Below are 25,028 nucleotides of genomic sequence, written 5' to 3'. Positions count from 1 at the left end.
ACTGTAAACATTGACTTCTTACCTTAAGCTGCTAGTCTAAGTTCTACTACTTCCAACTGTGCCTGCAAGCGATTAATGGAAATAGAATTTTGCAAAACATCTTTAACCCTCTACAGCGTCTTGACCTAGCCAGGTCAAAAACCAAGTGCAGACATAAAACTTAAATGGTCTCCAGGCTTTCAGATCTTCAGCAAGAGGTGTACATGCACTCTTCATCGCCATGAATGAATAAATGAATTTTAATATTGGAAGTTTTACACACATTCCCACCGATACACTAATATACAGATTCCAGGGCTACCTCTGCATCTTGCTGTGGCCCGTGCTCAATGTGCGTCTATTTGAAAACAATGATACGGATTACAGCAGGTTCTTGAACACAGGCATACCTGTAACCTCTAGAGCGCACTTCCTCATTAAAAATTATTACATCTTTTAAGGTTTCGAATTTAAAATTAGTATAGAAATCATTTCAGATAAATTGATCTCTTAGCTTAAATGAGACTGAGTGAGAAAGAAAAACCATCACTTGATTTTCTTGAAAAATTGCCAAATATGAGGGCTGGGCATAAGTCATGACAATTGTAAGGTAGGACCATGCACATGTAAGAGAAAAAATAGTTGCCGTATGTCCTGGAATGCATGACACTCACAGAGCAATGGGACTACATTAGTGGGTCAGGCTCCAAGCAGAACAGCTGTTATAGATATTGATTGCCATAGGGAACCTGAAATATTTGTTCTGAATGAGTAAATTCAGAATTTCAATATAAATTTTCCATTATTGGAAATGAAAATTTTTCCAGATAACTCATTCTTGGTTGCCAGCATTTCATCCCAGTGTGCCACTTTGGGCTCATCAGTTGGTAAACAGCACACCTACCAAGATGCATGGCTATTGGCACACTAGGGCAAAACGCTGGCAACCAAGAATGAGTTAGCGGGGGGAGGGGGTTCAATAATGGACAATTTATATTGGAATCAGAATAGCTGTGTCAAGGCAAGAACAGTGAGCGCACATCAAACTAGCTGTTTACTAGGGTTGCAATGCCAAAGAATGTTGTACAGAGTTTGCAGAAGCTGTGAGGAATAATGTCTTTCGTACCGAACTGCTGCGAGATGGGCAGCAGTATTGCAGGATGGACGTGAAACAAGTATTGGCATGGAACGGTCTGGAAGACCTGTTTAAGTGTCCAGACTGATGTGTCATGTGTAATGCATGGATGTGTACAGAAAATGGACACTGCTTGCGTTACAAGCCGAAACAGGCATTGAAAAATGAACCATCCACAGAATTTAAGGGAAGATCATGTGTGAAAAACTGCATCACGGTGGGTGCCTTGTGTACTCACGGACATGCCAAAGCAAACACTGTATACCATGTGCTCTGACCACTTGGTACGCTACCGGCAGGAATGTGAGCAAATGCTGGAGAGAATAGTGACCGTGGATAAATTTTGGGACAAAGTGTATGAGCAAGAATTCAAATGCCAGCCTGCAGAATGGAAAGATGCAGGATCACCATGAAGACAGAAGATCCGGCAAAACCCTTCCCCTGTGAAGCTGATGGTCATTGTGGCTTGCAACATCAGAAGTGTAGTTGCGTACAACTTCATTCCACTGGTCACAATGGTGACAGCAACATGCTACCTTCCTGCTGAGACAGTTACGCAGTTCCATTAGGGATGAATGCCTGACTCTTATCAAAAATGTCCTTTCCATGACAGTGACACACCGCATGCAGCAGAGGCTGTACAGAGGCAACTTCAGCACTGAGGGTGGGTAGTACTGGAACACTCGCCACACATGTCTCTGAGAGATGGTATGGGACAAGAGAAGACATTGCCAATGCTGTGAAACATACGACTGCAAAATTCACTCATGGTGAGGCAACTGGTATCAGTTGTCTCCCACATCATTGGCAATTTCTTGTGTACAATCTAGGGGACTACTCTGAGGGGTTACCATAAAAGTTCTGTACTCTGAAGAAGGAAAAAAAAAAAAAGGGGGGGGGGGGAAGAAAAAGAAAAAAATACGAACAAGAATTTCAAAGCTGATAGTTCCCTCGTTTTGTATCATACACCTGGTAAACCTACTCAGTATTATTCATACATTCAATGGCACCTTACACTCCCCATTCCCATATGTATATTTCTATCTATCTGGTAGATCCTACATACATGCAGAAAAAAGAAAAAAGAAAGGAAATAGTTGCCATGACATGCCCGAACCCTCTTTTATTATATTTTCATGTCAATATTTTGAAACAAAACATAAGTCATGTGACAGTTCCTTCTGAGAATGCTTGTGCGAAATTTTACGAAATTCTCGCCAGTGGTTTAGACGGAGTGTCGTTTCAGAAGTCAGACATCATTTCATTTTTCTTTATAGAGATGCCAACACAGTCTAATATCCCAGAAAAAGATTAAAGCTTGTCAGTTGACATTGGCTGTGAAAACCTCCATCACTGCAGTAGTTACAACCATATTACATTAACAAAAAGTAAAGATAAATAAACGCACAAATCTGCTCTCTAAAAAGCTCGGTTACGAATATACTAATACAATTGGATTTTGAAAAATGAAAATGTGCAAGAAAAGTTAAAAAAGCAATCGTGAAGGAAGATGTGCAGCACATCCTGATCAACGAGGCTCATGCCATAATGCTACACTATCAACTTGAAGTAGAAATAAAGGACAAAAATTAATTTTGAAAGAAGAGATATTGGAATGTTCCCAACAAAGAGTTACAGTGTAAGGAATTTCTTTTCTCTTAAAGCAAATTAAAGAGAGAACACCAACACGATGCACACTAACCCAAAACCATCTGATGTTATTTTAAGATATTCCAACCCTTACCTGACAACTTTTAAACAGGCTCCCGATTTTCAGAATAGTTACGACATGCTGGTTAACACAGTCTTCTCTATGCAAATTCCTTGCATTACAAACTAAACACACACCAAGACTAATGGAAAAAATGAGAGATTCCACTGGTTTCTACCACATTCACAGACTATACAAAAACACCAGCAAAAATAAACACAGCACTGTCGTATAACAACTTACGAGCCACATGACGCAAAGCAACATTTATTTGCCAGTGGTTAGGCAGCAAGGTTACTAGATAAACAACCATAGTCCAAGCCATTCAAATTTTCCTTTACAAATAGGCAGGATATTTAAATTTAAAAGAAAATTGTTGAGATTCCACTCTCATAATAGAATTTCAGATAATTTTCAGTGGGGTGAGGGTGTATAAGGGGGGAAGAAGGGGAATAAGCAATGCAGGATTTTAGGATTATTATTAAAAGATCATACTAGTGAATACATTTCTCCTATTTTAAAGCTGAAGCTTCCATGGTCTGTTGAACTACAAGGCAACTGATGTACCCCTACTTGATCCGAGGGAATCAATCTCCGCAGTAAACTAAAATTATTTACACAGGTATAATTTAAGAGTAAAGACTTCCGCTCACAGGCCGTGGGAATCCCCAAACGAGCACCAAATGGCTTGTATCGAACTTGGCGTGATAAAATGTCCTGACAGCTGATGCAGCAGTTCACTAGTGTTGTGAGGTTATCATCATGATGGTTAAGTGCACTACAGTGCAGATAATATTTTTGGTCGAGTGTTTTTTGCACAAGAAGAAGAAACAAGTTAAAGGTGCCTTCGAAAATTCTGTAGACAGTTTCCCAGTTTTACAGTACCATCAAAACATGACATGCAACAACTTGTTCATAAGTGGCGTAGTACTGGTTCCATCCAAACCAAACCAAACCAAACCAAACCTCATGGCACTACAGCCCTTGAAGGGCCTTGGCCTACCAAGCGACCGCTGCTCAGCCCGAAGGCCTGCAGATTACGAGATGTCGTGTGGTCAGCACGACTAATCCTCTCGGCCGTTATTCTTGGCTTTCTAGACCGGGGCCGCTATCTCACCGTCAGATAGCTCCTCAATTCTAATCACGTAGGCTGAGTGGACTTCGAACCAGCCCTCAGGTCCAGGTAAAAATCCCTGACCTGGCCGGGAATCGAACCCGGGGCCTCCGGGTAAGAGGCAGGCACGCTACCCCTACACCACGGGGCCGGCACTGGTTCCATAATAATAATAATAATAATAATAATAATAATAATAATAATAATAACAATAATAATAATAATAATAAAAAACAGCAAAGGAGAACAGCTATCCTACAGGTGAGGTTAGATGATATACATGCAAAACTGCAAATCAGTCCACGTAAGTCACTTCAGAGAGTAGCTCAGGAAACTGGTATTTCACATTCGTTCCTTGCCCCACCTGATTACCTGATCTTACGCTACTTGACTTTTTCTTCTGGGGTCAATTAAAACAGGCAGTGTATGCCCTAAAGCCTGAAAATCTGGATTACCTTTGACAACTGGTCACCGAGGCATGCTAAACCATTACACCTGACGTTTAAAAATGTCTATGTCTTGCTGAAATCTTGATAAACCAAGGGAATCAACATGTTGAGCATTTGCTGCGCTGAATATTCAGGGTATCCTGCTTCCTACCTACAGGCCACCATGTCACAGTCCAACCTGGCTACACAACATCGGATAAAAATGTTCCTTTCCAGGACCAAATAAAAATTCACTTATTGGACCATGTATACATGAGGCCATATCAATGTATTGTAAGTAGCATAAACTGAGGTGGGGGAAGAAAAAAAGCGGGAAAGAAGAAAGTGTACCAGGCTGCGAACTGAACTTGTTTTTTGACAGCTTGGCTCCACAACAGCAGCAATGCGTGATTTAGCCACCGTAGCTACAAAGAGCTGTGGTGAATGACTGGCATGGATGGAATCTGTTCGTAGTCCTAACAGACACTTCCTATCCAAATGTAAGATAGTGTTATTCGCAGCTGTGACAGTTTTAAATAATCATTATAGTTTGCGCCACTGAAATGACGACACTAATGATTTAATCTATATTCTTATATTCTCGAGCATGAACTCAACGGTATAGTTGTACTCAGGCAACATACGATCAGTTACCAATGTTTTCAGGTTGGCTATTATATACAAGTTCAATGTGTTGTACCATCTAAAAAAATAGTGGTGGTGGGGGCATAGAATGGCTATTACTACCTGTATCAGATAACTAGAACCATGCACACTCTAGAGCTGAAATTCAGTTTGACTGATATTGGCAAGGATAGCATAATAGGGTGCCATGTTCACTATCAACTGTCAGGAAACATTCTCCTAGGAGAGTTCTCTTTTTTTGTTTCTTATAATTTTCTTTATGTTGCACTGACACAGATAGGTCTTATGGCGACGATGGGATAGGAAAGGCCTAGGAGTGGGAAGGAAGCGACCGTGGCCTTAATTAAGGTACAGTCCCAGCATTTGCTTGGTGTGAAAATGGGGAAACCACATAAAACCATCTTCAGGGCAGGGTTCGAACCCACTATCTCCTAGATGCAAGCTCAGCGATGCGCGCCCCTAACTACACGGCCAATTTGCCCGGTGGAGAGTTCTTTAAAACGTCTTCTGATGAAGTCTACTGTAGTGACTGAACTTACAAAATAACAAACAGATGTTATCTTCATTGATCACAAACTAGAAACACTGATATAAATCACTTAACTAAATCTATATCCCCAATTCTGAGCTGCCATTTTGCTGATTTTAATCATGTAAAAAATCCCATGATAATCCCACTCTATAAGTAAAGAAAATGCTCAAATAGGAACATTCAAATATTAAAATAAACCACAAGATGAATTTTTACTACAACTAAAGGCTATTTCCAGTGTAATTCCCTTGTTCATCAAATGAATTCTAATATCAAGCTGAACTTAACTCTCCAGTCACTCTTTCGTTTTTGGTACTTGATTTATGTTGTACCAACACAGACAAGTCTTATAGTTACTTGGGAGAAGGATGAAGAGGTTCTGGGAGGAGAAGAATAAAATGCAATCCATGAAGGAGCTGTCCGTGGTCCTACAGAGGCCGTAACGCAAGAAGAAGAAGAAGAAGTTACTTGGGAGAGAACAGGGCTAGGACTCTGAGGGAAATGACCGTCACCTTAATGTAAGATACAGCATCATCATTTATCTGCTATGAAAATGAGAAACCACAGAAAACTATCTTCAGTGCTGCTGCCAACAGCAGGGTTTGAACCCAGTATCTCCCGTAAGCAAGCTCACAGTTACACTACTCATACCACTTAGTCAATCTCACTCGGTCCAATCTCTATAAAAATCAAAAGAGCAATCTTCAAATAAAAACTTGTGAAAATATCGGTGAAACTTGGAGGAATTCCCCGCTCAGCAATAAGAAGACAAGAATAAAAGTCTTATCCTAATCACCATTTGTAAGACAGGCACATTTTCAAAAGTATCGCTAGAGAAGTGCAACCACCACTTTAATCTGATTTCTAGCACAAGTTTAAAAATGAACATTTGGAAAGCTAAAATATCAAGTTTCTACATGTCAAAATACCTTCCCACATTGCTTTAACAAAATCAATAAGATAAACTTGGAAAATTCTCAAAATAAGAAATATTTTCGAGGGTCTGAAATCTAAAATCTGGGGAACTAGAAAAACACCTAGTTTATATGAAAAGACATCTACCAGGAAATTATGAAACAGAAATCACAGCAAGAAACTGTTGTCCTAATTAGTATTTAAAATAAGAAATAAATCAGAAATTAGTGGTGTTTAGTATGTACAGAAGACCCTCTAAAATCTGACCTCAAGATATCCGATCATCCGCCCATGGATCTAAACGATCATCAAACCATTAGCGCTGTTCTCCAAGCTGATGTTAAAGATGATGATACGGATGATAAAGAAGGAAACAAACTCTATGGCCAAGGAAGGGATTGAGGTCACCCTGAATTACAGTACATCAAACAGCACCCCGGAGCAACTCCTATGGATGTGTTGTGTGTAAAAGAATGGAGGGATGGATACAAAAAATCTAAAATGTCTAATCTGAAAAGAAAAAAATTACAGCCAAGTGAGTTTATTTCTAATTTTCTAAAGTAATTTTTATACAGTACTGTAAATTTTAATATTTTATCAAACACAGTGTAATGGCCTACAGAACTACTCTTTTTTTTTTTGGTGTTCATTAGACATACAAAATTTTTTATGTATGTAACTATTATTTAAGTCGCAGTGTTATGTAACATTTTTTTAAAATATACTGAATAACTGTTTGGCATTCCACTGTGTTAGAATAAAAGTTATTTGCCCCTTGGATTATCAGACTATTTTTGTGTACCAGCCAGGTTCTGTAAGTGACCGATACGAGAGGGTCTACTGTCTACATAAAACTATAAACTAACTTTTAAATTTAGAAAGGAGTTTTAGGTATCATTTCAAATTAGCTATAAAGATCCCATAAAAATGTGCTGACAAAGTCCTGTATCTCTCAGAACACAAGACCTGAGACCTGCTGATCCCCAGTGGAACATTAAAAAAAATTATAATTGAAAAGAAAATACAACGTGCATTCCACAAGTAATGCGACCAATTTTTTCTGACGCAAATGTACACAGCAGCGTGTTCTAACCTGCTGGGCTAGGTGGAAGGGGGTGTTAGCTTCAAACGCTCTTTGACTCATTCGGCAGCGAGCTGCCGGAGAGTCAGGACGTGCGTTTCCGTCAAGCCCGTTTTGAGTTCATGTAACACGGCACAATGAATCGTTCTGTAGAGCAACGGTGCGCTATCAAATTTTGCGTTAAACTTGGGAAGTCCGCCACCGAAACGTTTCCATTACTTCAGTAGGCCTTTGGGACTGATTGCTTGTCCAAATCACAAGTTTTCCGATGGCACAAGTCGTTCATGGAGGACCGAGAGGAGATCACCGACGAACCTCGCAGTGGACGGCCATCAACCTCAAGAGTCGACAAAAATGTGACGCGTGTGCACGATTGTTTGAACTCTGACAGACGGCTGAGCCTTCAATTGATAAGCACAAACTCTAAACATGGCAAAAACAACCGTTTTCCGCATTGTGACTGAAAAGGAGGGTCTCGCGCTGCCGAAGCAACATCAAGGACACGTGGAAGTTCATCACGACAACGCGCCGAGTCACAGCGCCTTCATTGCCAACGACTTGATGGCCAGGACCAACACCCCACTGGCTCCCCAGCCTCCTTACAGTCCTGACCTGGGTTCCGCTGACTTTTTTTGTTTCCTCGGTTAAAAGGAGTCATGAAAGGAAAACATTGGGACACGATTGAAAGAATCCAGGCGCATGTTACATCGGCTCTAAAGGACATTCCGAAAAGGCCTTCCAGGCATGGAAACACCGCCTCCAGACGTGTATCAATGCAAGAGGGTGTTATTTTGAAGATTTTTGGTTATTTGTACAAATATATTCAATAAATGATTTTTTTATGAATTTGGTCGCACTATTTATGGAATGCACCTTGTACAGTATTAAAGCACTAGTCAATGATATAATGCCACATCACAGTACGGGTGAATCATTTAACACCATAATTACAGGGTCCACACCAGAAGACAAATAAGTTTTTTTTTGGAATGGCACACATGGCTCCCAATTATGAAGTTTGTTAACTGTAATTCATTCTCAATTGTAAAACATTTGGTCCCCATCAACAAAGTCTAATCAGACATTTGGTTTCGTCTGAAAGGTCCTTTCCAGGATGTCCCAGCCAGAACGTCCACTCGCCAAGAATGTCCAATCATAAAATGTATCTTATGGTGGTAACACATATTTTTGTTTTAAGAGGAGGTACAACTTGGCAACCATCCTCTCTGAACAAATTAAATGGAAACAAAAATAAAATAAAAATAATTTATTCAACAAACAGATTCGAAAATGAAAAAGTAACACAACAAATATTTTATAAACGTGAAATGGACACAAGTACATCAAAAGGGAACACAAATTCTCGGAGTAACAGAGCTCTAGAAATTGATAAGTGCTTGAATGATCCACACTCACACATAAAGCGAATGACATGATTAGCAGTTTTGTCATTGGCTAGCACGAGTTTGAGCAATTCCTGCAGGTCGAGGTTCCATCTTAGGCCAGAGAGATCATTGCACTCTGTGAGGATGTGAGCCATGGTGAATTCGGCACCATCTGAACACACTGGGAAGGTCTTCCCTCTTTACGAGATAAGAGTGCAAAGATCCTCCTATCCCCTTATCCAGCTCCAGCCAGATCAGGGAATAATAAAGTGAAGAGAATGGCAGCATAGGAGGAGATTACATGAGAAATATCTCAAGGATGTGGACAGCTTTTATGCTAATTACTATTCTGTTACCTGTAAGTACACACTATCAACAATGTTCGATTTACGGCTATCTTTGCATGTTGTTGTTATTAATATTATTATTATGGAATTCCTAATATTGTTTTCATGTAATAAGATATGAATTTCAGTGGCACTGATATATTTTTTTTTTTAATTTCATGTAAATGCAATAAAACATAACATCTGTAAATGACGTTATGGCAGTAAATACGAGGGCAAGTCAATAAGTATCTGCAATCAATTTTTATAATTTATTACAAAAAGAGTACATACTTTTTATTGATATTTTTCAACATCGCTTCACAAGCTTCGATACCCTCTGCCAAAAAGTACTTTGGTTGCTTAGCAAGCCATGTATGTACCTCTTCCTTCACCTGTTGATCGGAGCTGAATCGACAGCCTCTTAGAGCATTTTTAAGTGGACCAAACAGATGATACTCTTGACAGGACGAGATCGGGACAGTGCGCAGGATGCTCCAACACCTCGAAAGGCAACATATGCAACAAAAGAACTCCTTCCAACAATAATTGACCTCTGCGTTTCTTGCGAATTGCAGGTTTCAGCTTGTTTACCAGCTTATCACTGTAACATTCATTGTTTCCCCCTTTTCCTGATAAAGTTCCAGGATTGGCCCTCGAGAGTCCCAAAACACTGTGAGCATCACTTTTCCTGCAGAAGGTTGACTCTTAAATTTCTTTTTGACTGGGGATTTGGGATGCTTCCATTCCATGCTCTGACGCTTACTCTCTGGTTCGAAGTGGTGCATCCATGTTTTATCTCCAGTGGTGATCCGTTTCAGAAACACTTCACCTTCGTTAGCATGACGATCCAGTAGGTGCTGACATATTCTCACACGATCGCACTTCTGTTCTCCATCGCGAACAGATTTTGTGTAAGTTAAGTCTATTATCCACGATTTCATATGCAGAACCATAGCTAATGTGCATATGGTTTTTCACGTCATCAACATTCACTCGTCTGTTATTCAGGATCATATCATGCACTTGTTCAATATTGGCATCAGTTATGGCTGTAAATGGATACCTGGATCTTTCCTCATCCTTCATGCTCGTGCGACCCCTTCTGAAATGTTCAATCCACTGGTAAACACTTCGCTGTGTTAAAACATTGTCCCCGTATGGTGTTGAAAGTCTTCTATTTCTGCTCCTGGTACACCCTCAGAACACAAAAAATGGATTACAGAACGCTGTTCTTCCTTGGTGCAGACAGAGAGTGGTGCTGCCAGCTTTACATTGCAACAGTGCAAGCTGTACTGATCTGATAACGCTAAAACCTACCACAGACGTAGAAAAGTGCCATATAGCGGCTGGTGAGCACACAACGCCATTGAGCCAACCTAAAGACAATTAGAGCAAAATTGCATATACTAACTGAATTGCCTACGTACATTGCAAAAATTATGTTTAAGGTAACCACATTAATCTTTTCCCTAAGTAAATTATGCCTTTTTGCGTGATTCTCCCACTATTAGCCCAAGAGCCACAACTGCTGCTTGCCTCTTCTCCATTTTAAAACAAAATGCCATCAAACCTTGACAAATCTTTCCAAATCTTGCCAAACCTTTAGCAATGTTGAACAATCTTTCACAACATTAGACAATCTTTCCTTGAAGTATTGAATTGAAAGAAAAAATTGATGGTGTACAACAGGCATTAGAGATAAATAGGAAAGCAAGGAGCAAATCAATGCCAAACTTCTAGAGGGTCACATGTAAATTTGTCCCACTTCCAGTAAATATATAGTAGGAATCAACCATTTTGTAGCTGAAACTGTAAGTATGAAAAATGCAGAGAATGGTAATAACATGGAATAATAACTCAAGGTAATAACACAAAAATAAAAACTAACCCTTCAAAAATTCTGGAAGATTTAATTGCTTTTTGAAATCATAATAGTCTTTGATAATAAATTTACTTTATTGAATTCCTTTTATAAATCTTTAATGCTCTAAGAGGAGTAGACATCATGGCCGGAGCCAAATAACCAGGACCTCATCGACAGGACTAAATGTTTGACCGAACATTAGAGACAAGACCAAACAAAACCTTACCGACAGGAGCAATGTATGACCAGACATTTTGGACAGGACCTGAGGCTAAATGTCCGACTGAACATTATGGACAGGACCAAATATCCCCTACCTAAAGCTCATTGTTTCTTGCAACAGCAGCCTATTCTTAAAATGCTTATTAGAACCAGGTATGTTCTAAGACAATCTTCTTCCACTAGTTGACAGAAGGAAGAGGAGAGGAATGTTCTTCCAAGCAGTTTGATCAAGTGTAAGTTGGGATCAGCAAGAAGGAAGAAAATAGGATCATGGAACAACAAAGCTATATTGTGTACATAGGCTTGCTACAGAAGCAACAATGCAAAATAAAAATTATAAAAAATTAACAAAAAAATTAAAAAACATACCCACCCTTTGACAGTGGCTATCTTTATTATATAAAATGCACAGCAACACTCCAGTTTTATATTTCATTTTACAAGCAACATCTTTTAACACACAGTGCATAACAACACCTAGCTACTGTCAATTATTAACAGACATATTTATTGCATAGTTTCAGGAGGGCCTCATAAAGGAGTACCAGCTCAATAAACTACATCTATGTATAATAAGAAAGTTGCTATTACATTAACACGTTCGATGATTCTACCCTTACACATAAATGACTACAGAACTATTAACAAATAACCCTGACGTTCCCAAACATCAATCACTTTGTACTTTGTCCTAATCGTCCAGAGCCGTGTTTGAAAAGTAGAAATAAAACAACTCCCTAAGAATGCTACCGGCAAAACTTATAATAAATGAGAAATATTGAATTGCTAATACCTATAATACCAGCCTACAATTTAACTTTCATAGAATGCAAGTCTACAGAAAATGATCTTAATATTTATGGGAGAAAATTACTTACAGATATACTTGATGGAGAAATCAAACAAGGACTGGAATAATGATTGTTAGAGGAGGATGTTTCTGATGGTCAAGTAATACTACTTGAAGGAGTGAAAAGTTTTTGCTTCATAAATCTAAAGACGCTGCATTGCATTGTCCACTTATGCTAGACTCTTAACCCATATCTTTTTTGGTGTATTTCACAATAGAGTTTTTAATACTCTCATTCCAAAATGCCTACAGGGTTATTTTGAAGAATAACAACGAATTTGGTATTAGTCCTCTGATGGGTGATACCGGTAGCAGGAAGACGAACTACTATTTATAGAGAGCATGACACAATCTTGGTTCGTGCCTTCACCAATTCAGGTCGTGTGTCTGATAGATTGATGACTTCTTGAAAAATATTCCCTATGGAGTGAAAACTGTTGCTAAAAATAAATCAGTGGCCGGCTGACCATTATTGTAAACAGTAGTGCTTGCACCTGTATGTTACTCCGAACCTTGACTGATGTTCCAGTTGTTTAACGATTAGTGAACCTTCTGAAGACAAGTCGTAACAAAGAAATGCCTGGAGAGACTGTACTGAAGCCTGACAGTGTCAGACACAACATTGTGTTACATCGAGCAGGAAGCAGAAGCTATGCTGAGTGACAGTGTAATTATTAAATTAATGTAGTAATGGTCCACCTTAGTTATTCGATGTTTTACATTAGGGCTGAAGATGGCCAGCCCCGGCTGAAACTAGTCGCTAATAAATGTAATTTAGAATATTACATATAGTATTAAAATGTGGACTATTACTACATTAATTTAATAATTATATTGTACTTACAATTCAATACGGATCAGAACAATGAAGTTTATAACCTATGAGTGACAGTGTGCTTCTTACAAGGAAGCCCAACATTGTTGCTCAAAACAGACACTATTTTGAGACAAAAGACTCAGGCCAATTTCTATAAAATTTAAATTAGTGTTTCTTTTCAGTTTGGTAAAACTGGCCCACAGGTACATGCTTTGTCTAACCTTCATTGTCCTTATTTAACATTTATTCATGCAGTACCTTTCGACTGGTTCTATTTTGGTGTAATCCAAGTTAACATCAGCCCAAATTACCTAAAAATTAACAGGATCCTAGTGTGTGTATAAAAATAAGATCTAGATAACAAACAAATGGTTCGTAGTGTGTATTACTGTAGCTAAGAACCATGGGCAACAGCTGAGTGCCCTAGAAAATGGTCCTGAGAGACGAGATACCAGTTTCTACAGAATAGGAGTGTAAGTCATGGCCCTCCTTGTGCTGAGGTAGCTAAGACTATACAAACTACTGGTTGTCACTAACCTGTTAGAGGAGAGATTCTCATTGAGAGCATGTGTGAGTAGGGTAGCATCATGCTTCACAGAATTTTCACCGAGCATGCTCAGAATGTCTTAAGCAAGCCTCACACCTATGGGAGTAATGAGTTCCAATTCCATTTGACAAGTGAAGGCTTCCTTGGAAACAACTTGGCGAACAAAAAGGAATCGCATTGGGAGATCTTAAAAGGTTAATGGACCGAGCTCGACGGCTGCAGTCGCTTAAGTGCGGCCAGTATCCAGTATTCGGGAGATAGTAGGTTCGAACCCCACTGTCGGCAGCCCTGAAAATGGTTTTCCGTGGTTTCCCATTTTTCACACCAGGCAAATGCTGGGGCTGTACCTTAATTAAGGCCACGGCCGCTTCCTTCCCACTCCTAGCCCTTTCCTGTCCCATCGTCACCGTAAGACCTATCTGTGTCGGTGCGACGTAAAACAACTAGCAAAAAAAAAAAAAAAAAAATGGGGCTTATGGAAGAAAGTAGAACTAGCAGAGTCAGCAAAAAGGATGCATGTGGATGTGTTAGGAGTTAATGATATTTGGTTAAGGGTAGAAAAGCGAGGAAGAGATAATAGAGACTATAAAGTGTTCTAAACAAGTGATAAAAAGGGGAAGGACTGTTCATCAGGAATACTACTGCACACAACATAGTTTCCGCCAGGGCAAGTAAATGAGCCAATGATGTGGGTGCATTTTGCTGTTGGAGGAGTTAGGATGAGAAACGTTTCAGTGTAATCACCATGTGAGTGTGCAGATGAGGATGAAGTTGACAAGTTTTATGAAGCGCTGAGTGACATCGTAAACAGGGTCAACAGCAAGGATAGGATAGTGCTAATTGATGATTTTAATGCAAAAGTTGGAAATAGAACTGAAGGATATGAAAAGGTGATGGGTAAAAATGGGGAAGACATGGAAGTTAATAGGGATGGGAAGTGTTTACTGGACTTCTGTACTAGTATGGATTTAGCGGTTACAAATACATTCTTGAAGCATAAGGTTATTCACTAAAACACATGAGAGCATAGGGGCACCACATCCATAACAGACTATATTGTAACTGACTTTGATGATGATGATGATGCTTGTTGTTTAAAGGGGTCTCATCGAGGCCATTGGCCCCTCATGGTACGAAATGAAATGACAAATAAAAAGTCCGAAATCATCCACCGACCAAAATAACAAATGTCATGAAAAATGAATGGATGGATATGAATTTAAAACAATCAGTGGACCCGACCCAAAAACTATCATAAAAATAGTATTACTGACCAAGGGACCACTTCTAAAGTACAATCCTGAATCGAAGATGCTTGTTGTTTAAAGAGGTCCAAAATACAGGTCAACGACCCCTCATAATGGTACTCATCGCAAGTAAAGTAGATCCATGGTATTTGTCATGTTGGGGTACTAATCCAAAGTAGCGTAGACTCACGGTGTTCCACACGATGGTACTACTCACAAGTATTGTACGTCGTACAGGTAACGGAGACCTATGGTGTTTTCTCACATAATGACAACACACACAGGCAACGCAAACCAATTGTGTTCCTCACCTAGGTGTACTAATCACAGGCGCCGGTATTCCCGTGGTGTTCCCCATATAGAAGGCAACACAGGCAACAGGACAAGTGGAAGGAATATTTTGAAAATCTTTCTCAACGTAAAAGGAAATATTTCTGGCAACAATGAATAACCATGCTCATGGGGAGGACAATGCTGTAGATGAAATTATGCTTGAGAAAGTGGAAAGGATGGTAAAAAAAACTCCACTACTATAAAGCAGCAGGAATAAATGAAATTAGACCTGAAATAGTGAAAGAGTGGGAAGGCAGGGATAAAATGGTTTCACAGAGTAATAAGATTAGCATGGAATGTTCTTAAAGTACCTTCTGATTTGACAAAAGCAGTAACTGCACTACACTGATGACCTAGATTTTTTTTGCAAGTTGCTTTACGAGACAGGAGTGCTGCTTTACGTCGCACTGACACAGATAGGTCTTTTGGCGACGATGGGATAGGAAAGGCCTAGGAATGAGAAGGAAGCGGCCGTTGCCTTAATAAAGGTACAGCCCCAGCATTTGCCTGGTGTGAAAATGGGAAACCACAGAAAACTATGCTCAGGTCTGCCAACAGTGGGGTTCAAACACACTATCTCCTGAATACTGGATACTGGCCGCACTTAAGCAACTGCAGCTATCGAGCTCAGTACTCTGTAAGAAAGAAGTCTGTTCCCAAACGAAACTATCTTTACATCGGTCTGTTTTCAGACCAACTTTGCTTTGTGGGAGTGAAAGCTGGGTGGACTCAGGATATCGTACTCATAACTTAGAAGTAGCAGACATGAAAACAGTGAGAATGATTGCTGGTACAAACAGGTGGGAACAATGGCAGGGACAGAGGCTAAGTTAAGAATGAACTCTACTGATGAAGCTTTATGTACAGACTGACTTCAGTGGTGGGTTATGCAAGGCGAATGGAGGAAGACTGATTACCTAGGAGAATAATGGAATCGGTTACGGAGGGTAAGAGAAAGAGACCGCGATTGCTAGACTCAAGTTTCTAATAATTTAAAGATAAGATGTACAGAAGTAAATGAGGCCGCAGAGCTTGCTACAAATACATGATTGTGACGGAGTTAAGACAACACTGAAAGGCGTAACAGTCTATAATGATGTATGTATTTATGTATGTATTCTATGTATATAACATAAATGCTATGTATGTTTTCAATCTATATAACATAAATGCAATTGTCATTATGATTCTTTAAGAAAGTGTCACTGCCTCGTTTTGGAATGATGCAGAATAAAAGTCCAGTATTTATAAAATACAGTAATTATCTTTTCATTTTCTTAATTCTGAACAGACTAATATAAGTTTAGCAAAAAATTAATACAAAAATTGAGAAGATATGGGTTAAGGATGTCCGCTGTCCTGAAATGAACATTTCAAAAACACGAATCAATGTTTTGAAATGTGACGGAGCTGGCAAGGGGGAGAATTTATTTCTACAATCAAACACTGAATAGTTATATGAGATGAAGAAGCTGCTGAATTTAAAACAATTAAGTTCCCAGATAATCATGACTCATCACATATAGCCCATTGTTAGTAACCGTAGATGGGCATGAGGAAGCAGAACACAGACTCTGAAAACCTCTCAGGTTACCAAAATGTATTTGTTTCTACTAATTTATATTTTAATGATGTTCCAGGAGTAGAATGATTTAATTCACTGCATTATGACATCTAATGTTTAGGTGTTGCTTTATAAACAGAAGCACAAACATGAAGGTTTCACAAAAACCTCACTTAAGTTTCATAATTTTCTACTCCCCAATCTCCTATGGGGAACAAGTAAACTGGTGAATGAGAATAGGCAAATTTGATAGAAGTCTATTAGATCTAATAAAATTGAAATAGTCCAGGGAGACAACAGACAGATGGGACTCTTTTTAAAAGCCAAGGAAAAGGCAATATAATAGATAAAATTAGCCCATATCACGATTTACGATACATTAGAACTGCAACTTCTTCCTTCATCTCGTAGTTTTTCTCCTACCAATGTATTTAAAAAATTTCTGAAGGAGCTATAACAGGATTTAGGTACATTCAATCTGAAATGTCTTCCTTCATATTCTAATTTTTCTTCTACCTACGTATTTTAAAAATTTCTAAGTGACATAGAAGGTGGTCACGACTTCTGGAGCAAGATATTCTTTTATAGCAAACAAACTGGCCTACCTTTCCAATCTTATCCTACAAGGAAAAATACGACTAGCAAACTTCCATTCCTCACACAACGTTAAAGATCAATCAATATTAACTTGTTTAGATCTAACTATTACTTTTAATTATATTTATGAGTATGCAAATACAAAGTCAATCAAGACTTACTCATGCAAGCCTTCCTACGTGCAACCCCGATTGGTACCATCATTTACGATGAATCAAGGAGAAGATAAATTAAAAAGAAAAGTAACCAAAAAGTAAATACAATTACAGTACAGTAAAACCCCAATTTGGCAATTTATATAGTTAGACTTCGCTCACAAATGAATGTTAACTGATGAAGGTAAGCTAATACGCAATATCTTACAACATGGTAACCATGGGCCAAACTGAAGATCACATCTTGATTTAACACTGATTTTCAAACTAATATGAGAACTCAAACTTTTTACATGAATAAAATCCTATTTATTACACAATAGCACACAGTCTTTTTCTCTTCTAATTGAACTCCAGCAGTTCTCGAAAAGAAAGCACCTATTAAACAAACACCCCTTTCTAACCATGAACTTCCATAAACGTGATTGTTCTTAATCCTGTTCTACTCAGCGCGCTGATGATTAAGGCAAGAACACCCACAGTGCTGATATATTAGCTCTGTTGTATTCAGCTGTTTCGGTCATTTTTAGGGCTACTAGATGACAACAGTGGGTTTTGACAGTAACTTACCACATTAGTTTGCATGGCACTTTGCCAAGTCCTATGAAATATATTTATTTTCAGCAAATTAATTCTGTTGACCGTCAAAGTCTCTGTTGTGGTGGTTTGAAGTTTGTTGTTATGTGGATCTGCTTTTTCTTGGCTTATGAGTAAGTTAATTTGTTACTTAAGACATGCCTTTAGTCACAGTTTTTCAGTGTTTCACTGATATTTCATGTGCAAGCTGTGTTTCCCAGAACCATAATTTGATATATATAAATAATGAGAATGCAGACCGAGTATGTGGGGCTGGTGGATGACGACGTTACTGGCGGAACAGCGACAGTGAGAGCGAGGAAATTAATAGTGCTAGCGAATTGTTGAAGCTTGTGATAAGGAAGCACCTAGAAGAAGCTGGAAGCTGAGTAACAATGGAACAGGCGTTGAGAATCTGGAAATGGAAACTACTAGTATCTTTGCAGGATTATATGAAGGGTGCAACTGGCGCACACCAGTCATGCTTGAGTGTAACAGTGTTGTGTCGATCGTGAGCGAGTATGAACAGCCAGTCGTGAGTCCGTGAAGAGTCATTCATTAGGAGAGAGTCCTACAGTGAACTGCGTAGGATTCCACGGGGCTTGTGAACTATTCTGGAACACTGCGTCACGAGAAGCCAGTGTACAGTGTGATTGCCCACGATCTTGGGTAGAAACTGTGTCGAATGAAAAACTCAAATGCGAGTGAACTTGTAATTAACTGTACATCATAATTCACCAGAGAGTAACACATGCTAACTCTTTGTGTAGTGATATTCATATTACTCTACTTATGAGCGATTGTGTGTGTGTTTTTCTTTTCAATGGCAAGGCCAAGTTCAAGGCTGAAGGATTCTCAAGTGCTTGAATATTTAGATACCATACTTTAGACAGTGACTATTATTGAAAATGATTACGATTATGGATATACCCCTATAGTCACAGGGTTCACAGTGGGGAAAAAAAAGAGATGGATGAAAATGACTTGAGCAGAGAATTACTAAGCTTCATACTTCTCAAGTGAATTGCAAAACACAAATTACACAGATATCAAATTAATTAGAATTAAATTGTCTTTCTATCAGGTTTAACAGTCAAGAAGTCACAAAAAAGACCGCATGAATTTCTATTGAAAAACGATTTTAATTTTTCAGAAGTTAGTAAATTATTTTGATGTGGTACTTAATACAACCAAGGCTATTTGTATAAAATGCTTATTGTATTAAGTAGGGAATTAGTGATTTCTTTTTACATCTCAATGTGTGTTTGTGTAAGTGACAATTTATAAAATACCTACAAACAAAAAGGGCTGAAATCCTTCCAGAAGACCCCTGCAGATAGACCGAATCCAAGAGGGTTAATATAAGAAAGAGAATTTGCATGGATGACATTAATTCCTTGAAAAACACAAAATTGTTATAAAATTACTTGTAATGCAACAAAATATCATACTGAATGAAGTGAAATATGCTCATGAATATAGAACTTGCAATGATTTTGTAAGCTAAATGGCACTGAAATGAATGTTCTTTCAGTAACAATACTAAAGATTTAAGACTTGTGATTGTGGTGATTTTAAGAGAAAAAAAGAAAATTTTTCAAAGTTGCCGACAGCGAATATTAAATTTTCTGAAGTGAATTTGTAGACTATTCGAATGTTAACAACGAAAGCACTAAGACTAGCATTTTGAGTTATTTTCTCAACAACAACAACAACAACAACAACAACAAAACTTAAATATACGAGAAGCAAAAGAGTTCATATAGAGCACCGATGGAAAGGAAATAAAAGTGAAAATTTTGCACTTTAATCCAAATATTAAAAGTGTCTAACAAGAACTCTCACAATAACCTCAAAACAAGTACAAATTATATTTATATCCACTACGTTCATATTCAACAGTACAATCCATGTACACTCAAACAGCATGAAAAAAGAGATTACCTGCCTCCAACACTAACCTTGAAATGAATAGTTACAATGAAAAAAAAGAGAGAGCCTTCCACATCATTCTACCTTCTATGCGTTGTTTATGTATGCTATGTTATATACTTGTTATGTTCTAATATCAATTAGCTTCATCTTTTTCAAACTAAATCTACCATAGCACCCATGCAACGTGCATCCCAATTTAGACAGAAAACAATGAACTGGGGTTTTACTGAACTTCAGTAATTTTTAAAACTTATACAGGATAAATAACATAAAATAAAGGAAGGATAGGATTTTTTAAAATTACCTGTACCTTTTTTTAATATGTAACATCCAAACAAGTGGGTCCGTAATAATTTCAAAATAAAAATAATAAAAACAATAAAATTACCTGTTCAAGACAAACCTCCCAAATCACACGAGTAGTCTCAAAATTAATACCACCACATGCTAAGTGCATGTAACAAACCATAATATATAATATACTTCATACTCACAATTGACGATAGCACAGTCCATATTTTCTTAGTGTTTACACAATTAAAAAAACTCTGATAAGTAATTTGTGTAGTGAAAAAAATAGGTAAAAAATAATATTTACCTGTGAAACACAATGTCTTGCATTTACGCATTTTGTCGTCACTTCCTGGATAATATGAGGATTTTGTATACTCACAGTGTCCGTACATTTAAAAAAAAATACTGTAGGTTCATTTACTGTTTCGATAAACAGAAAGATATTCTGGCGGCTGATGATCGTAGCTTCTCGCACTCGTCCGATCCAAACAAACAAGAAGAAGTAGTAGAAGTAGAGAGTAGCGTTTGGCATGCTACAAGGTGCACAGGGGGAACAAAGGGTGGGGGGGTGAACCAACCTACGGGCCACCAGACCATAGGAGCCATAGCCCCCCCAACAAACCTGATCATCTGAAGCGAGGATGCATCATCGGCGTCAGCATGGGGGGGCCGTGAGGGAACCCCATGGGTGGACCGGGTGCGTAGTGTGGCATGCCACCTGGCGGCAACGGGCTAATGAGACCTGCAACAGTGAACAGTTTGATTCAATCCTGAGACACTAGCAAATCACAAATAGTACAAATTTTTTAACTAAATATTTTTTACAGAAATAAATACACCAGTCGGAGACAATAAAACCAAATGCATTCAGGCAAGAACATTAGTGATGTAACGACTGCTCGACATAAAACTTCATAATTCTCCAAGTACCAGCATTTCCAGTTGTACAAAAACTGCCCAGGAATAATTACAGCAACTGCGTACATTTATGCTTACTAGATATATCAAGTTTCGTGAACATGTATTATTTACTAAGGTGAGATTTATTTAATACAATAAACACTATTTACAGCTGTAACTTTGCATCTTTTTCAAATATTACCAACATGTCATGAATTCACAATAAAATCTTCAATAGCAAACAGTCTGTCATATTGACAATTATTTCAGAGTCTTGTTACCTGTTTAATTAATGGCATTTCATCATTTATCCCAGTTGATAGTTCCATACTCCAAGGGCAAAGCTTCTTATCATGCAAAGAAACAACTTCATATTTAATAATATTTGTTTTACGTAATACTATCCACTTTTACGCTTTACGGAGATGCAGAGGTGCAAGAATGTTGTCCCAGAAAGTGTTCTTTCATGTACCAATAAATCTACTGGCACGAGACTGACGTATCCGAGCATCTTCAAATACCACCAGGCTGAGCCGGGACCAACCCCGCCAACTTGAACTCGGAAGGCCAGCATTCTACTGCCAGAGCTACTCAGCCTGGCCATACTTAGTTTTCAAAGTTAGTCTTCAGAAGCAATGCACTAATTATGCTGATTAATATAATTATCGATATATGAGAAGCTTATTTCTGAAGGGTCAAAAAGTAAAGTTTTACAGGAGAGAGAGGAAGGGAAAAAAAATTCTCAAAGTGTAAAATTTTACGTGAAAATTCAATTTAGTAGTTTTCTTTCTGTTGAAACTTCTACAGTTTAAGAAATATCCAAGAGAGAGAAAAAAAAAAGGATGGATTTGTTATTTTTTTGGCACAAACAATAAATACTTCTATTTAAAAGTCATACATTTCACTGCAGTCATCAGAAAACTCACTGTATTTAGATATAAAATGATCAAAATGAAATTATTTACAGTGAAGCCACAGATTAGTTACATAACCAAACACTACAATGCAAAATAAACATAATGTTCTGTTACTGCTGGTCATGTGGCCTGGAAAAGGCTCCTCATTGGATCAAGGAATACGTTATGTCTTGGTCAATTCACCCCGAGAGACTTGGTACTTAATGGCATTAAACGTGATTTTCGAGACCTTGTTTAACAATTTGGGCCACTTTCAAGATTTTAAAGAACGAAGAAACAAAATATACACAAACACCGAAAGCATATGAAGCGTAATCAGGAAAAGGATAACTTTTTATGCTTACCTCTTCAGATTGCCAGCTGAAAGAATCCCCTTGGTTGGTGGAGATTCATAAGGATATTTTAATTTATGGAATCACAGAAACATTCACTCAGAGGACCACTCAAACGCAAACTTAAGACAGGTTCATCAAGAAGAAATCCCCACTAAACTGAAAAGGCATGCAAATAGCTGACTCTTGTCAGCACAGTTCAAACCATAGTGAATGAATAATGCTACGAATACCTCCAGTCTATCTTATCAGCCACACTAATATCTAATGTTGCATCGCAATCGTGTGATGTTACATGAAAAGCATCTAATGTTACTTCACTCAGCATGGCCTCCATGGTGCTCATTTGCTCAATTCTGCTTCCAACTGACAACAAAAGGAGCATACGTAGTAGCTTTCATCAAATCAGCCATTACTGATTCGAGATACTTTTTAGAGAAATATGCCTTACAGAACGTCTCTAGTTTCCTGGGTCAGGGGATTGAATAAAAATGGTCTCAAGTCAATATATTTAATGTTTAAGGAGTTACAGAATTTTTCACTTTTTCGGTTAAGTTTTTCCATGAAACCATTTGAGACATCTTGGAATCCAAGCAGCCATAGCTTTTAAATGATGTTAAAGTGAGGTACAAGAAGGCCCTAGTTCAAGAAGTTATTTCTTTCCTCGAAGGAAATGAAACCGAATATACTCCTAGCCATGCATGTTTGTAACACAGCAACTAGTCACAACGGACATAATTCGAAACTGCTTTGGCCAAGCGGGTTTTGGTGCCATTTCAGGAGTTTTTAATGAATAAGACATTACTGATGACATTGATGAAAACTGGGGATTGTATCAAATCAAAGGACACAAGTGCAACAACATCTAAAGAGTTTGTCACTTGCAACGATGATATCCTAAAGTCGGCACCACCAACGGATGTAGAGGACCTTTGTGATGATGCAAAGAAACAAAATACAGAGGCACGAGAGGAAGAAGAGGATCCAGCAGAACCAACTTTTGAGGCAGCAGTGGAGGAACTGGATTTTGCCCACCGGTACTTCTCCTCTAACGTTGATGAAGGCCTCATCAAACTTTCTTCTTTCTGTGAGACATCTGAGCAAGAGGAAGCAAACTACCCTACTGGACTACTTCAGAAGTGAAGGTTAGAATGTTCGTTTTAATGGTTCTCATGGTTTATGTTTTAGAAAATTTTAAAAATCTTTTTAGGCCTATGTTCCTTCAAGTTGCAATTGCATGTCAGTAATATATACTTCCATTTTTCTTACTGCAGGTGGTGCTCCCAATAGTTGACAAAGGAGTTTGTTAATTCTGCTGTTTTGTAAATATTTGCTGTTATTTTTGTGTTAATTTGACTTTTTAACATACATGTTCATTTACTATTTCTTGACAATATGGACATAATATAAGTTAAAGAGACAAATGCATTATTTCTTGTGATATATAGCCCATTTACAATGAACCCCTCTTTAAAAACACCCTTTTTATGAATGTAATTTGTTAAAGGGGCTCTGTTGTATAAAGAAGACTGTTGAATAGAGGAAGGCGATATTGTGCAGAACTAAATATCTCCCCCCCCCAAAATTTTTTTTTTCTGTCCCAAATTTCGCATAGAATGTCCCCAACAAAAAATCAGAACGGCAATGAGCTGTATATTCTCCACTGAATCAATGTTGTTACTAAAAAAATGTGTCTTCTTTCCTTCTCAATACTGGGAAGATAAGTACAATCAAACAAGAGGTGAATATACTGAACTGTTAACTGAAGTTTGAAAGCAATAAAATATAGAATAAAATAAAAATATTTTATCATGCTAAATAAAACGACCAAATGTCTTACCTTAATTATAGAGCAGCTAATTCAAGACTGGCAGGGTTGGCTAGCCTCCCAACATCTTTTCTATTACATTTAACCATGTCATGTGAAGTAATCAGAAAAATAGGAGAAATGTTATGCATAAGTGGGACGCAGAAATATTATAATTGTTTATGCTTGGGTAAGAAAGCTGACAGGAACGAAATTCATATACAGTGAAACCTCGTGAAGACTTTTCTGCAGGGAACAAGGAAAAAGAACGTGTGAAGAGAGAAAACGTACTAATGAATATACAAATAAAAACTATCCAACAGGGATACGGAAACACTAGGTACGATTTTTTCAGACATGACGGCATTTTACATCGTGTAACCACAGGTACACTGAAAAGTACAGGCCTATCTACGATTTCTTTAACCCTCAACTGGTATCATACAATCTTGCAACATAACTGGTATCATGGTGTCCATCAGACTCCAGAAATGTACTACTAAACTATACAGTGTTTTCTTATATTTTGGTCGTTTATTGAACTTAATTACTTGAAACATATGTTTTCAAACATGTCACAATGAAACTTAGGAAAAAAGACATTAACAAATCCAGAAGGAGACACCAACATACTAAAATGCCGAAACTACGGAAACAGTGGATCTTCGTATTTTTCTCAATATTCTAGAAACATAACTTTTATTAAGGATTATGAACTTCATATTGTTGGTCCGTATTGAACTGAGATAACATATAAATAATGCACAGTAGAGTTTTCCACCTATTCAATACTAAGTTGTATTTACAATATTTACAT

The 25,028-nt window shown here is 38.0% G+C and overlaps 1 protein-coding gene across 3 annotated transcripts in view; it reads right to left on the bottom strand.

Annotated features, from left to right (window-relative positions):
• Nucleotides 1-25,028, bottom strand: part of BuGZ (Bub3 interacting GLEBS and Zinc finger domain protein) — a 140,754-nt gene that overhangs the window by 21,242 nt on the left and 94,484 nt on the right. For 2 of the 3 annotated variants that reach the window (XM_067154989.2, XM_067154990.2), the window contains one exon: nt 19,818-20,997. In XM_067154989.2, coding sequence (XP_067011090.1) covers nt 20,882-20,997 — 116 coding nt within the window. In that variant the 3' untranslated portion in view covers nt 19,818-20,881. Of the gene's footprint in view, nt 1-19,817; nt 20,998-25,028 lie in introns of those variants that run through there. The other variant, XR_010861151.2, reaches the window with a different exon arrangement.

The sequence above is a fragment of the Anabrus simplex genome, chromosome 10, assembly GCF_040414725.1.
Source record: "Anabrus simplex isolate iqAnaSimp1 chromosome 10, ASM4041472v1, whole genome shotgun sequence".
Taxonomy (NCBI): Eukaryota; Metazoa; Arthropoda; class Insecta; order Orthoptera; family Tettigoniidae; genus Anabrus; species Anabrus simplex.
Note: the sequence above shows the minus strand (reverse complement) of the source record. Positions and strands in the feature narration are given on the sequence as shown.